The sequence below is a fragment of the Anser brachyrhynchus genome (genome assembly GCF_964034855.1).
Source record: "Anser brachyrhynchus genome assembly, chromosome: 2".
Lineage (NCBI taxonomy): Eukaryota > Metazoa > Chordata > Aves > Anseriformes > Anatidae > Anser > Anser brachyrhynchus.
Window position 1 is genome coordinate 116,903,469 of NC_137695.1, and position 17,045 is coordinate 116,920,513.

At 40.5% G+C, this 17,045-nt stretch overlaps 1 protein-coding gene across 19 annotated transcripts in view; it reads left to right on the forward strand.

Annotated features, from left to right (window-relative positions):
- DTNA (dystrobrevin alpha) overlaps window positions 1-17,045 on the forward strand; it is a 234,486-nt gene that overhangs the window by 171,090 nt on the left and 46,351 nt on the right. For 18 of the 19 annotated variants that reach the window (XM_080578415.1, XM_080578412.1, XM_080578423.1 and 15 more), the window contains 5 exons: window positions 1,049-1,134; window positions 2,651-2,805; window positions 7,588-7,693; window positions 10,294-10,460; window positions 12,851-12,975. In XM_080578415.1, coding sequence (XP_080434541.1) covers window positions 1,049-1,134; window positions 2,651-2,805; window positions 7,588-7,693; window positions 10,294-10,460; window positions 12,851-12,975 — 639 coding nt within the window. The other variant, XM_080578420.1, reaches the window with a different exon arrangement.

Genomic DNA, 17,045 nt, shown 5'->3' on the forward strand with positions numbered 1-17,045 from the left:
ATTCCTGTGAGTACTTAGTTTTGCCTAAACTCAGGGATGGGTCTTTTAGGAGCTGAGTGCCTTGCAGTGTGTCAACTAATATATTACTCACATAACTGGAATATACCAAGGTTTCTATAATGGTAGATAACTGTTGGGTGCCATCAGGACTATGGGGGGAGAGTGAGAGAATATAGCAAGAGGAGCAATGAAGTTAAGCCATTGAACGCTTCAGGACAGTTAACTGAAGAGGTAGCAATGTGTGAAAGGTAAACGTTGTATCCTGCAAGTACCATATATTTTTAAAGGAGGAAAAAAAGTCTTTTATTTCTACCTGAACATGACTAAATCTACAGGGGAAAAAATGTCCTTTTGCCTACCTGGCATATTCTTGTGCATATTTGGACTTTAATAGCATTATTCATTTTAAGATGAAAATGGAGAGCCAGGCATAGCCTCAACCTGAAGTAATCAAGGACAAGACTCTTCTACATACCACCGCAAATGTCCTTTGCTGATTCTGGATGCGTGTTCTTTCAACAATTTCAGCAAAGTCCTTATAAGTTCATGGGGGTCAGGTGTATAATTTAAAGATGCTAGGATCTATAATGGGTACAATACCCAGCTGGTGTAATCATGTGATCCTTTTTCTCATTTTTTTCACTTTTGCTCCTGGAGTGTTAATTTTTACATTCATTTGCAGTCCTTTAGTGGCAGAAAACACACAGGTCACTTCAGATAGGGAGGCCTTGAGTGTGATAGGTGTCCTTCAGTGCTGCTGTGGCACAAACAGCAGTAATAATCATTATCTTAAAGCATAATTAGATAAACAGTTAAATATTGAGATACATATACATGCTTGTATACATAATAAATCATCTCTGAGACCTTTACAGAACAATGTCCTGATGTGTGCTCTTGAAAAACAAACTTTAAGTTTTAAGGGTCTGGCTTCTTTGTTCATGAATCTACATATGGTGTGCATTGCAATATGTCATGTCAGTGATAAACACATGAAATGGAAAGAGGTCCATATTACAAAATATGTCTACTTTCTGCTTTTGAACAGGGAAGGACATGGTAAAATTTCCGTTTTTGCAGTCAAAATGGCCTTGGCGACTCTTTGTGGAGGAAAGATCATGGACAAATTAAGATGTAAGTATTTGGGGTGATATTTTTGTCTGTTAAATATTGTTGTACTTGGAGATGCAAAAGTACAGGTAAGAGAAGACAGAATTATGATAAGCCATAGTTTCATGCCTGGGTATAAGATTTGCACTGCGTACATCTGCAAGTAAAACCCACTAAAAGTTTGACTGAATGTGACATCAAACTTCTTATTTTTGAAGCTAAATTGCATATATTCTGCCTCTGATTGGTTAGTGCTTCAAATATTCAACATGATGAGGCATCATTTAGCAATTTCTCAGGCTTTTTTTTAATAACATCTATCTCCTTTCACACTTAGAAGTACAATATATTTATGCACTATTTATATTTCTTCCCATAGGGCACATATTAATTCCATCTATTCTGCAGAATGGATTCTCATTTCACAGGATTTATTCCCAGTTCCCAAACAGCCAAGGCAGAGTTTACTTGCAGCAGCAATGAAAGACTTCCTATTTAGTGCTATGATGTCTGAAGTTCAGGTCCAGAGCCCCATTTTCCAGACTTTTTGACCAAGGGATTTATGTCAACCTTCAGTTTCATCTAAGCCTTCTACCACAGCCAAAAAAAATTAAATTTGTGTTTTATTTAAATGATTAGAATAGGCAAGTAGAAATCACAGATGCTAATTTAGTCTTCCAGATTCAGTGCCATTTTTTTAATACATTATTTCTACGTAGAGATTCAAATATAGACTGACTATAAATTGGGAACACTGACTGTAAATTAGGGAACACTGTTCCCTAAGCTACTTTAAGAATAAGGAGCAGGGTCCATCCAGTGGAAGGCTGGAGAATGATGCTGATTTTTCCCATAGCAGTCCCCGGATCCTGCTACTAGAATTTCTACTCCAGCTTCCTAGAAATGAAGCAGTTGACATCACAGCCTGAAAAATAATGCATGTTTCTTAGTCTGTGATCCCCTGATAAGCTTAGGATCCGTTTAAACAGGGGGAAAAGTACAGGCTGACAAAGGAGAAACATGCATCTCTGGAGTTATAAAACTTTGTGATATTGTACATGAAAAAAGAAAAAAAACAGGGAGAAGAATAAAAAGTAATGCATTTAAAAGAGCTTCAGTGCCTTGTGTGTCCAAGACAATAATAACTAACTTAATGAGCTCATTGTGAAGATTTAGATTTGACAGGGTAAGCTGGCAGTAGGCAAAAAGCTGATGTTGTGTATCTTGTCAAATTAAATTCTTCTTATCTGATTAAATTGCTGTCTCATGTCATGCATCAGACTTCATTTAAAAAATGACCCCACGCAATGAAAAAAGCAGGAATATTTTCATATCAAAATCAGCTTCTTTTTTATATGTAAATCATTCTCTGTGTATTTTATTGAGTAGGGTTATAATTAAAATGCAGTAATAGTGGCTGTTTCCATAAGCAGAACATGTTATTTAGCACTTCTGGTTCAGATCAGATGATATTGAATTAAGAGCAAATCTGTAGCTCACTGAAGTGACTGTGTCTTTTTCTTGTCTTTTCTCCCCTCAGATATTTTCTCAATGATTTCAGACTCCAGTGGAGTGATGGTTTATGGCAGATACGACATGTTTCTGCGGGAGGTTCTCAAGCTGCCCACAGCTGTTTTTGAAGGGCCTTCATTTGGTTATACTGAGCAATCAGCAAAATCCTGTTTCTCTCAACAGGTAAATGAAGACACAGGTTTTCAACCACACCTCAGAGCAAACTGAGACTTTCTTCCTTCTTACACATACGTGCATATTCACCCAGGGAACACGTGGCTGGGTGCAGGTTCACTTTGCTAACTTCTGGCATGCAGTTTAGGTACCTGTGGAAGGGAGCTAGTCTCTATAGGTCCCTTATATTGAAAAGGGAGAGTCTTAGACAAAAAGTGATTCAGAGCAGGATCCTAACTTACATGTTTCTAAATCAGGGAGCCTGGGGAGAATAACTTACTAATTTAAGCACTGAAGTTAGATGTTTACTTTTAGGTTACATAAATACCCCAAGACATGCAGTTCTCCACTGCAGTTCGTTGTTGCTACAAGCACATATGAGACTTTAACTTCACCATACAAAGCCCAGCTCTCACCAAAAAATCAAACTACACATTTTTTCAAGTGATGTTGTACACATATGAGAAGTTTACAAGCGAGTAGAAAATTATGTCTTAAATCTTTATTGAAAATGGGAGTCAGTAGGTATTAGAAAATCCCTAGTCCCATACAGATACTGCCAACGAGACAGAGTCGGAAAACAATGAAATTACTGGGAAGAAAATACAAGATTTTCCACAATTCACCAGGCTGTGTAAGCACACTGAATATGGCAGTTTGGCTGCAGCTAAGATCTAGCACTCCGTAAGGTCCCATAATTGGGTCTGATTATCCACTTCTCCAGTATAGTGGAAGGAAAGAGATCCTCTGGCTCTTGCCATGCAGCACACTGCGTAAATATAAGGGAAGATGCTGAAACTGGGAAAATGTTAGAAATAAAGTGATATTTTGCTTCTCTTTATCCTTACATTCACTACCAAAATATAACTGAATGGTGTTGAACGAATGGAGCAGGAATAGCGTCATTTTCATGCAAAACAGTCTCATTTCTTATTTTCCTTCAGTTTCATCACTAATCAATAGTCACTCCAGTCAACTGAAAGGCGTTGTTGATATTCATTTGTTAAATCATCTCCCAAATGATTTTAAATGGTAATGCTTGCATATGTGAAAATAGTCTTGTTTCACAGTGGGGGATTTAAAATAGCATTTCATATTGTGTTGAAGAATTTACATAGTGAAGTGACTTTTGGTAATTTTGTGTTGAGATAATAAAAAGTCCTCCTGCATGGCAACAGAGCATTCAAGCTTTGAACATTGGACATGATACTGTCAAAATCAAAATGCAATTTCTTTTTTTCTTTTTTTAAATGTTGTTCAGGATTCATTTTCTATCTAAGCAATCATCAGAAATGATTGCAATGCAGTTTCATTGACACTGCATCCAAGAGTGGACCAGATACATTAAGCTACCTTAAGAAAGACATAGTCTACAAACAGCCATTAAATGGTTTAATTCAGTGTCTCTGTTTAAAGCTACTGAGAGTTAGGTCTCCAACTGATGTAGGTACACAGTGGATTTACAAAGCTGCTGGTTTGCATCTGTAGGCAGACAAGTGTTCCTGTAAATCTGGTCTAATAATTCACTTAAATTTACTTATGTAATTCTCATTAAATACTCATTAGAAATGAACCAGAGTCTAGCAATGAGACTCTAAACAGTTTATTGACATTCTGATGCATGACATTGTGATACATGATACCCACAGTCTTAGTCACCCCAAAGGTCATTCTTTCACTCTCATATTGCATTTAGTATACCATGGGATGAGTTTGGCACTCACTCTGTTGTTTTAAGCATTCATGAATTTCAAGTATTTTTTCCACTGCAGTTAATTGGTTATATAAAGTAGAAACAATTAGCATGTATTTCTGAGCCCAGGAGTTTTTACATATTAGTACCATGTTATTAGTACCAGGAGGGTTGTTTCAGTTCCCATTAGGCTGTACATCCAAAAAGATCTAAATATTAACAAGTTCATCCTGATATTCTAATACATTTTTGTTCTATTTATTTTTTTTCCATTTCCTTAGAGTTGTATGTCTCAAAATATCACTTTCCTGGGCAAACATGATCATTTCACTTTAGCACAGTATCTAAAAAACATGAATAGGTTGATCAATTTCAAATAAAATTGCTTGTGTGTTATTGGAGAAATGACACTCCTATTTTTAAACACTTTCCAAAAAAGTTTGGAAGTTTTTCATTGCAGAACCTAGAAGACTGAAAAAAAATCAGTCATCCATCATGTCCTACTGTCTAAAAAGCTGAGATGGCAGATTCTGAGTAATATGGACACATACTTTTTATCCACAGCTAGGAAGTTACATAGGTAGCATTATGGCCACCTTTGAGCTCTTTTGTATGAAAAATAATCAGTACTGTGCTTTTCTATGGAAACACACGCATCTGCTTCTCAGCCTAGACCTTGCCTTCACTGGGACAGAACATTCAGGCATGTTTCTGACTCAATGCACGTACTGCGCTGTAGAAGAGAGACCTCTCACACATGCGCATGACTCATCTTTTTTCTTTAGTACTTCAAATGCATTTTGTGTCTGTTTAGATCTTGCCAGTATCCACCCTGGAGTGCTAAGGGAAGTGACTGGGTTGCTCATTTATCCCCTTTTTGCCCTTGGTATGGATCACTTTTACTTACCAGAAGAGCTCAGCCCCACGATATACAGATTCCTCAGTTTCATGGGAAGAAAAAATTCTGGGAATGATCTTCTGCTCATGGCGCCAAATCTGTTTCAGTTTGCAACTAAAAGGAATTTTTCTATTGCAGAGATGTTTGATTCTTCCCCGTTGCACTCATTCATTTGATTAAACCATGTATTTTCCTCTGTCTGTGAACCACTGCTAGAGGAAATGGCTGTTCAAAATAGAAGCAACAGCATTTCCTCATAAGCAAATTTATGGAACAGAAATGCCAGACAGAGCAAGTGATTTAAAGTTTCAGAATATAGATCTGTGGCTCAAAAAGGAATTTTATAGCTACCACTTTCCCCCATGGGTAGAATTAAAGTGATATGATATTGTATTCATATTAAAAAGTGCTATTATGCTAAAAAAACACACTTTTTATTTCCCATTTTTATCCCAAAATAAAAAAATATATAGATACTAACTTCATTTTCTTATCACTTGGCTAAGTGTTATTCCACAAACCCAGACTCCATCTGCATGTAGCATATATTTAGAAAACAGCTTTCAGTTTCAACTTTCCCAGCAACTGATAGAAACTGCAAGAGGAAAATATGTCTTTTAAAATGTATGGAAATTTCTCTGCTGTGCCTTTTTAAGCGACATCGTTCTCTCTAATCCATAAAATCAGTGACCACCAGAGGAGTTCAGCCATAAAGCTGTCAATGAAGCTAAGTTGCTTTATTTGGTGCAAGTCACATTTGAATTACAGCTGCTTTCAAAAGCTTATTCCATTGTGGAAGAGCTGGTCTTGTCTCCCCATCTATTTGCTTGTTTAGACCACTTGTAGGTGCACTGCCAACACACGTCCCTTCAAGAGCAGAGAGGAGACTTAGGGCTACTTGGATCTGAAGCTGGGGCACTGGAGGACCCTTTTTCCCCTAGGTTTGGTTATCCACTCTGCAAGGGTGGGAGGATCATCCATACAACAAGCAGGTGGTAGCTCTTCTGATAGCACATGGACACGAGCTGATTTGGGGGACTGGCACAGCTTTGATTACTCTTATAAGACTGTATGTTAGGACTTTCATGCTGCAAGTATTGTGGGAAAAGTCAGTTTTTCAATGAGATTTAAAGCTCGTATTCCAGCTATTTATGGTCTTTAAAGAATAAAGATCATTTTCACAAATAACCTGAAGTACTTTCTCTTGTCTTAGGGACAGAAACCTTTATACATTTCCCGATATCTTGCAATATATCAACCCTAAAACTGTCACAGAATGAGATGTTTTCCATTGATCTCTCAGTGTATAAGAGAAATATTGATTTTCTTTACATCTGGCAGCAATTGTATATAAATGCGGCTCAGACATTCCATCTGGAAATCTCAGCTCTGAGAAGCACTCCACAACACATGGAGATGATACATGTCACTGCATAGCTGCTGTTTTCCTTTCTCATGGGGTAACCAGAGTTCTTCAGCAAGCTAAAGCAGCAGCTTATGCAATCAGATATGAAAATTTAACAATCTCTTTGGATATGGGGATACCATTTAAATATGTATATCTAAATTACACCTGCACACATTCTCAACCGGGCTTAATATTTTCATGTCTTAATTTTACTTTGAAGGAAGTCTCATTTTCTGATTTCTTAAGGACTCTCTGTCCTTGACCAACTAGCAGCTGCGTACTTTAGTACACATTATGTAGCCAGTATACTACATAGGAAAGAGCAAGGGTTTACTGAAGTTATACTCCCTTGTCATTGATTTCGTCATCAGTCGTTCTTCGCAGTAGTTTTTCATTTGAATATTAGTAATGCACACTGATAACCCTACATGCACTTGTACGTTAGGGGGTACTCAAAACATGAGGACAAAAATGTGAACTTTATTCACAAAGGATCTTCAGGTAATGACTTTAGAAGAGAGTCTGCAAGTGAGCGGGAACCCAGCCTCATGAAAGAGACAGTTAGTCATCAGTCATATAATTATATATAGTATATGCAGTATATATATTGTAACTTCTAGAAATAGCCCATAAGTTCTTTGCTAGTATCAACTGTTCTTTTTAGTAAACCAAGGCTACAAGTAAACAGTGTTTGAAGCCTGTTCCCAAGTGTTTCTGTAAGTACAAGATAAATTCATTTTGATATCTCTGATTACTGATTCTCTGTGCGTGTTTGTTTTCTTATTTGAGCAGAAAAAAGTCACATTAAACACTTTCTTGGATACTCTCATGTCTGATCCCCCACCACAGTGTCTAGTGTGGTTACCACTTCTTCATCGGCTGGCAAATGTTGAAAATGGTAAGTAAGAGCTGTTGCCACAAAAAAAAAAAGAGTTGCAGGAGTAACCTTGTGTGTGTGTGTGATGATTCTCTCACTCTATGGGTGATTTTGTAGGAGCTACTGTACTGGGTTCATTGATTCCGTGTGCTATTTTTACAGTCACTGGTAAAATATTTAAAGAATCCTGTTGGTCTTTCAGCCAGGAACGTGGCATAATTTTTGCTATGCTTGGGAAATTGTCTTGATCATGTCCGCTCCTCCTGTGCTCTGGATAAGCAAAGAGTGACAAGACTTGATCCATTCACATACTCCAAGACCATAGCTTATATTAGCTATGACATATGGCAGTAGCGAAGGAACAGCTTGGCAGTTTCCGTTCATGCAATATTCTTGGCAGGAGAAGGCCAGTGCAGTAGAAAACACCAACCAAAAGGTTGAAGGATCTCCTCCTAAGCCTACACAGTTGGACAATATACTTTGAAAAGCAGCGAGGATGATCCAGATTCATACTTATCTTTTGCTTGTGGGGAGTATGAGGATTAACTGTGAGGTGTCTCTTTCTTCTCAAGGGTTTTCTTTATCCAAAATGAGTAGGTTACAGACATTAAAACAGGAAGGGCCTGTAAAGATCAGCTAATTTGATTATTGTGTGGTGCACTTTGTATGTCTCTGGATAGTAACATTTTTCAGACTTTCAGCTCCTTGACCACCTTGGGAAAAGTTCCCAGACTCACAGTTGTGGAGTCCTTCAGCCAAACTCTTCATACACAATTTATGTAGGACACAGACAGTGTTGTCACACTGAATGTACAAGGGCAGAGCTAGAAAACCTGTACATCTCATTTCAGTGTGTGAGCAAATTGCACCCCACAAACTCTGTACAGCTCCTCATGTACTTCTGGAGGGTGTCTCAGCTCCAAAACAGCCTGCTTCTGCTGTCCAGAAAGACCAACACTGCCAATATTAATTAGAAAAAAAAAAAAGTCAAGACAAGAAATGCCTGTCTTGTTTAGCTGTACTTGTTCTTAATGTGGCATTTCTTGCTCATGATCATCAGGAGGCAATGATGCTGACAAGCATTATTCCAGTACTGTAAATCTAAAACAAGGAAGATTTAGAAGCAGAGGAAGGTTATAAAAAATGAAATGAAATGAAATGAAATGAAATGAAATGAAATGAAATGAAATAAAATAAAATAAAATAAAATAAATAAAAATATTGATTTTGGACTATAAATAGATTTTTAAAAATAATTTTCCAGCCCAATATTTTGCTTCTGGGGCTGCTGTGTAAGGGGCTTGTCGAATATTCCTGTGTTGTTGCTTCTTTGAAGGTTTGCTCCAGCATAACTGAAGCTGGCACAATGCAGGGAAAAAGAAGTGGGACGCAGGAGGCAGAACATATCATATATACTCACATATTTATAATGTATTTCCTACAAGTAAATGAGTCTGGAGAAAGTGGGGGCGGCTAGCCATTTTTTTATGATAACAGGAGAAAGAGGATTTTGTATGTGTTTTTATACTAAATCCCCATTCCACTTAAAGGCACAAGGCGGGGTGAGTTGACATCCCCAAGTCCTCCTCGGCTACAGAGCCAGCTGTCCATCCCACCGTCCTCCAGCTTTTGTCACCCACCATTTTCCGCAAGCCCTTGCCATCCATCCCTGTTCCTCACCAGCTTTGCACTGTTTCCCAGCCTAGAGCACAAAGCCTTCCTGCTGTGAAGTTCTGGCAAGGAATTAAAATCCCGACACACTCAGACTGATCCAAATCCTCCCAGACTGAACCTAACGAGAGAAGAGCAGAAGGTGTCTGGGAAGAAGGAGCTGTGCAGTACCCTGTGGTAGATGTGACACATGGTACAGTAAGGGGAGAGGAACAGAGACAGCAGCAGTGTGAGGAAGGAGGTTCCAAATGTCACGGCTGGTGCCTTAGCATGCTCAGTGACTTGAATCCTCATCGCTGCCTGCTTCTGAGAGGAACAGAGAGCAGGGCAAGGGACCGAGCTGGTCCCTTCAGTGGCCACATTTCCAAACTAGGGCATCCAATGCCAAATGTATAACTCCCTATGTAGGTACCTAAAAGTCATCAGCTGTACAGATGAGACAGAGGTAATTAAGGACAATTTATGCCTAAGGACATTTTTGTGCTTTGTATAACCAGACAGCAAGTCTTTTTCTGTGACTTTTTCTCTGGGGCACGTTGCTTTACCTCCTAACAGCACAGCAAAACTTTTGGCTTCCCCCAGCAATACAGCTTAAGGATGCAGGGGATTTTCCCATTTTCTCACATTTCTTCTATGGGGTATTCTTTCAGATGCCATTTGAATGCATTTTCTGCCGCTGTGAGCAGGAGGTGCATGCATCTGTCCAAAAGTGATCAAGGGTTTGGGGCTCAATGTGTCAGGTGTTGTCTGTGGCTCAGGACAGCTTCATGGAGGGCTACACAAGTTTCCGTGGGTAGCTCTCCATGGGTCAAAGCTACAGACAGCATCTTACGCTGCAGACAGCTGCAAGCAAAGAGAGGATTTGCCCTTCTGTTCAGGGCTTTGTCTGTCAGCTTTTCCTTGGGGTTCCTCTGCTTTGGGTTAAAGCTCGGCGTCTCTCTCCTGCGCAGTCTTCCACCCCGTCGAGTGTTCCTACTGCCACAGCGAGAGCATGATGGGGTTTCGCTACCGCTGCCAGCAGTGTCACAATTACCAGCTCTGTCAGGACTGCTTCTGGAGAGGCCATGCCAGCGGTTCCCACAGCAACCAGCACCAAATGAAGGAGTACACGTCATGGGTAAGGGGAGGCTCGCGCCTCGCCGCGGGCAGCTTTGCCCCTCCGGTGGGAGCTCCCGGCAAGGGGTGGCTGACAGCCGGGCTGCCGGCGGGGAGCAGCCACCCTTGTCTGGGAAGCTGCACCCTTGGGAGCTGGTGGGAGAGCGCGGAGGTGGGAATGGTCTTTTCGGAGCGTGGATTTGGGGTGCCCGTGAAGGTCCGTGCTGCGGGGCAGCGCAGCGCCAGAGGGCTCGGAGCAGAGCGCCAGCCGCACAGTAAGTCCTCCCCTGCCCAAGGGACTCGTCCTTGGCTGTTTCTGTTTGAAATGCTGTTGGCTGCATGTAGGTGATGAGTACTTAACGCTCACTCATCAATATTTTCAGTCAAGTGGCTGCAGCATATGCATAGCATTTGGGATGGTCCTGGCACAGTAGATTTGAGTGTGGTCGCAGACTTAGATCCTTGGTAGTGCTTGCTTACTGTGGAGAAAAACACACTTCGACCTTTTCATTGCTAAAAAAAGTAATTCAGCACTTTTACTGAGCTGGCAGAGAAGTATCAGCAGCTGCATTAACGTTCTCAAAAGGACATCAGGTCTGGGGGCTACGCTCTCCATTGCTGGAGCAAAGTCCTAAGAGAAGCCCTTAGTCACTGAGCATCCCCATCCTTCAGGGTGAAAATCCAGAGACCAGCAGAGAAATCCTAACTGATCTTGAATACCAAAAAATATATATATAATTGTTATAAAAAAGAAAATTATGTGCGTAGCAACAACTCACATACATACAGTGCTTCCTGTGTATTTTTTAGCAAAGCTCTGAAACTTGACACTTTTAAAATAGCTGTCTTTCTTCTGGTGGAGCAGGCAAGGGTTAAATTTGACGTGATTTGCTCTGTATGCCAGTCACATGGCCCTGCACTGCCTCAGAGCAGATCTGGGTCTGTAAATGTTTTTGTGGGACCTAATTGCTGCTTGTTGCATAGACACAATGACTTGAGCTTAGTCTCTGAATAGGAGAGTGCCTGCTACCTAGCTCTGACTCCACTAATAGCAATCTGTGCTATAAAATCATTCTTGGCTGTAGCAAGGGAGCTGTAATTATAGGCAGGAAATCATTTTAAAACTTAAGATTTCTGCTCAACTGAAGACAAAACGTGACTACGTGCCTAGTGGCTTCAAATGTCTCGTTGTCAGAAACAAATGTTTTCCTTCAAGTCTGAAATTGCCTTTCTATAGCATTCATTAGCACTCATTCAAAACAGGTTAGCATTATCCATAATGCATCTATACTGAGCTCCACATGCAGATTAAAGGTGTTCATATACACAGTAGAGTTCAAATGATCTGAATTCAGTGTGAAATTGCATTTACAATACGAGAGAAAAAGCCTGAACTTTACCTATTTAGGTGGGAATTCTGTAATTGAAATATTTCATTATTATCTTGATTACAGTAGTAACTTTATGTGGGATGTGTGTGCACATGTACAATATCACTCCTGCTAAGTTCTAAAAGCATTTTTAAATTTCAGCATACAGAGCTCTGTTTTGGGGGGAGTGTAAGGATCATCAGCCCCTGGTCTGAATGGCAGAGAAGCTGAAGCACAGAGACACAAATTGGATTCCCTGAGAATCTTTCACAAAGTCTAAAAGAGATTCTACATCTCCAAGCCCATCCTTACAAAGGCGTTCAACTGCGAAGAGTGCCCAAACAAAATTGGAAAGCAGAAGACTTTTTTTTTTAGACTCGTGTTGTTTGAACACTGGTGGGATTTGGGGCAGAAAAGCATGCTTTTCCTGCAAAACCTCTCTGTGTTTCAGTGGGTGCAATTCTGGCCATGTTTGTGTCTGAAATTTCCCGGGCCCCGGTGCATTCCCCGGTGCAACAGGGGCTGCAGCAGCCACAGGAGCAGAAGAGGAGTTTTATAGCAACAGGGTGTGGAGCTGAGGACGGAAGGAGAAAGAGAAAGAACCTAGCAGCTCTGTATCTGGCCCTCAGCTAGGAAGTTAATGGGGTCTTGTAGAGTGTATCTATATGGACAGGCATAAACAGATTTGTTCTGCTCGCGACCCCAGCTGGTGAGGCACAAGCCAGCTCCAGCCTGGGGCAGCCACCTTTGTACTGCCCTACCTTCAGCATTACCTGAGCACAGCACTGTAGGAACCCGTGGGGATTGCACCTGTCCATATAGATATACCCCCAAAAAGCCTACTCTAAAGGCAGCTGAAGGTAAGAGCAATCTGTCCTCCGATCTGAACGGCTTGCCATACTCTCAGGGTGGGAAGGGCCGGGGGGGATGTCAGCCATACCAGTGTAAGCAGTAGAGCTTGCTGTTGTTTTGTGCGTCCTACAGCAGAAACAGTATGCACCTTACTCGTCCACATTACCTCTACCTTCCTTGTTCCTCCCAGAAATCGCCTGCTAAGAAGCTAACTAATGCACTTAGCAAGTCTTTAAGCTGTGCTTCCAGCCGTGAACCTTTGCACCCAATGTTCCCTGACCAGCCTGAAAAACCTCTAAACCTGGCTCATATTGTGTAAGTATCTGTGTGCTGTAGAGAAAGTAAGCTTTGTTGTGGGAGTTGCGTACACCTAGCGTAGATGCTGTACCTCCGAACAAAACAGGAGGCGGCTGTGGCATTACCAAATTCACTGCATCTCCAGTGCATCTGCTGATAGAGATGTTTAGTGTAAAAATGTGCTTCTGGTGTGACTGCACTTGAAAGTCAGTGAAGTATGTACGTAACATGGGACACAATGTTGATATATCCTTGTTCTCCTCAGAAGTAGGGAAGAGATATCCATGCAATTTCTTACAGTTTCAGCACTTTGGGATGTGTTTATGCTTAGAACATTAGTTTTGTCATCTACAGACACCGGACATCAGTGTGTCACAGGTATTGACACGAGGCACTAGAGACAAGTAAAGTCTGACCAATTTTGTTGAAATAAGTATCAGACTTGTCACTGACCTCAGGAGAGCTGTGACTTCACCTGACCCCAAAGACTAGCTGTGTGAGTCTGCATAAGTTGTGTCTTTAATTGCCAAGTCACTTGAAAGGGGCCTATTATCTTTACCTTTTGGTACCTTGAGAAATTATTGTTGGTGTAGTAGTTTGTGTCATTACTTTTTCTCTGCAGGAATCAAGAAACTTGAAGCAGAGAGAAAATGTATATTTACAGGGTGGGAAGTCATCACTTTGGACTTTTTTTTCTCAAGGGTATCCACCGTCCATATTGGCAGTTGCTCAGATTTTCTCATTCATGAGTTTATCTTTGCTTCTTGGGTCCTAAAAAAAAAAATTTAAAGTTATATTTTCTAAATAATTCAGGAAACCAAGACATTGATTAGAAGAACGCCAAGAAAGCCACAAGAAATTAATGTGAAGAAATTATTCCAAAAATATTGTCTTTAAAGTGTTTCTCTTTAGAATGTTCTGCTGTATTTATTAAGAAAGGATCTCTCTTAACCACCTTCTTAGGGGCTCTGAGTGAAGCACTTCAGGCAGCAGCCATTACGATTGTATTTGCATACTGCATGTCTGTGTTAATGGCTACTGAAACTATTCCAATCTGTAATTATTACATGCATTTACATTAGTCACTACCGAATGCTTTTTATGCAGGATCTGTAAGGGTAAGCGCGTGCTGGCCGTTGTGGGCTGTGTGGCACGCTGAAAGTTCATCTAACCTACCTGACATTCGAAGGATAAATCATGCTGATGGTCTTCCTCGAGTGGTTATAGCAATTTTCCAAGGCATAAGAGCACACTCTGCTTCTCAGACTGGAGGCTCCCGGGGTGGATATGTTGTGCCAAGCTGCTGTTGCATTCAGCTGTCGCTTAAAACCTGCGCACCTCCTTACAGAGGAGCTTGTTCTTTGGAGTGCACCAGCCAGGGGTGGATTTGCTGATTTGCTACCACGCTGCCCTGCGTGGTGTAAAACCCAGCTCCGCTGGGTGGATTTTGGCCACGCTTAAGGGAAATGGAAGGACAGGGACATGGAACTGAAACAGAAGCCTCTGCTCCCTGGTGGCTGGAGGCCCTCCGAGGCCTCGGGGTACATCAGAAGCAAGCAGGTGGTAAAAGCTGGGCTACTGTGAGGGGACCGAGTGCGTTTAGGCAAGGCAAGAAAAAGAGAAGGTACCGTAACTGAGTAGGATCCATTCCAAATCTTTGCTGTGAAATTAATGCCTTCCTTCTTCGTAGCTCTATAGGCATAATTTAGAGTGATTGGATGTGAGAATGAGCCACCATCCATTTTGTTTTATGATAGGGTTTCTCTTTATCCGTAGATTGGCAATATAACTATATTGGCTATAATGGGACGTGAGTGAAAAACCTGTAAGTTGTGGAGGCAGCATGATCTACGGAATAATTCACATAAATTAACTGAGGGGAGAGAGATGCCACAGTACCTCATTGAGTACTTCTATCTTCTTGCCAATGTGATTTTTATTTTTAAACGTAATGGAAGTTGAGAGAAACAGCTCTGGGCGAGAATCCAGGCAAAAAGGTTTTTATACATGCATTTAATGGAAGAATTCTGGCAACAAAACCATATCCTTTTTTTAGTAGTTTCTTCCTTAAATGAGGACAAATACTCTCTGCATTACTATACTGCCTTTGCTTTTCATTGTTCTTACACTTTTGAGTAAAAGATTGGAGGATTTTTCTGTTTTACTGGTGCCACACAAAATTTTCAATTAAATTAAAAACACATCTCAGACTTATCTAAAGAAGTAGTCATCAATGTGTAGTTAATCTGACAGAGGAACTTCTGAGGGGTCATTTTGCCTTTCTGTACATAAGATTGGCAACAACAAAGACACACCAGACTGCAGAGACATGGCATGGCCAGAGCATCACAGAGGGATTTTCAAAGGCGTTCTGCTCTGGCCTGACTTCATTTCCATCTACATCAGTGGGAGCATTATTTTTTGACACTGGCATGAAGATTTTAGGCCAGCATGGAACACTTTGGAAAATTCCTGTTATTTAATTTGATTTATTACTGTGGGTATGTGCTATGCTATAGCACACATTTATTACATAGCATATTTAGGTAGTGTTAAGTGTTTTCTTCCTGCTTGAGGACAGTTGATTGGGTATCAACAGTTCATGTTTATCAGAAAGCTTAATGACTCACTTTCAGAAGTTTAGAAATAACCTCCGAATGATAGATGTTTACAGTCAATTGATAAGAGTTTGCTTTGCTTTGTCATAAAGTCTGCTGTTCTTGTTTTATCACATCACACAACTGTATAGGTGTGTTTGAACATCCACTTAATATTCACGTTAAACCTGAGGAATGTGACAGTGGGCATCAACCTTAAAGAATTTGACTTGGGAAAGCTCAAATTAGTTTTAATTAGTTTTAATAGTTTCTTGATACAAGAATTGACAAAAAAATGCTAAGCACAAAACTTTAGCCAAGCCTTGGAGTTTGTAGACATTTGTACACAAGAGTGACTCTGCATATATAAACATCATCAGTGCCCTATTATGTGTAGAGACTCACAATTTTTGCAGAATCAGGGTCATAAGAGTAGAGTTTGTCCAATGCTGTATTCAGACCACATATGTTGTATACTGACAATTTAATTAATTATGTCTTTTCTATTTCATTTTGGCTGCAAAAGAGATACTTGGTGAGTATTTTTCTTCTTTAGTACACTTGTTGGAGGAAAACAGCTTGAGAAATGTCTATGATCTCATCACTACCAATCCCTGACTTTTTATCAGCAACCAAATCCATAATTGTCTGTGTACACAGAGACATACTAAAAGGAAAGAGCTCTTCACGGGTGTGAAAAACTTTCCCTTCCACCCAGCTTTTGATATAGAACTTAGGAAAGACATGAACCTGAAGTACGTAAGTACATTTGCTGAAATTCATAGGTGCAGCATACCTACTGGGCAAAACAGAGCCCAAGCTCTGCCAAGAGGACACTCTCCCTGTCTCCTTCCTTGGGAGAACATTAGCCTCTCCTCCCTTCTCCTTTGGTGTCTAGGACTGCACAGCCCAGGATTGGACTCATCTTCAGAAGTCCTGGCTTCTGCCCAGTTAGTGTTTGAAGGTGTTCACTGGACACTGGTTGCATTGTGAATAGAAAAAAAAAGCAGCACAGCAGTAGTCACATGCGGTTGGTATGAACTGTCGCTCCTAAATAATTACCAGCCAACAAATCACCAGTTGCTTACACATTAAATAAGATTAGCTTCCAAGTATTCTCTCAAAGTTTATTTTCAAATCTCTATTTCAAGACTCATACTGCAATGACCATTCCATTATCGTAAAAGTGGTTTGGCTCCAATTATGGCCTCATCCCAGCTCTTTCTAGCTTTGATGAAGCAGTCCACAAAATATAATATTAAGCACTTTTCCATCCAGCAGTCAGTACGCAGAGCAAAAAGCGGTGTTTCCCAAATTCATGACTGACCAGATCTGCAGTTTTTCATGTGGGTCTGCAGGTAGAGGCTAAAAGTGTGTTTTCATATAAATATGGAAAATCCTGCATCTTTCTATACCCTGATTTTAACTTCTTTAAAATCAGTGTGGTGGTTTCATGCTGAGAAATCCATTTGGACTTGCCAAAGAAGACAT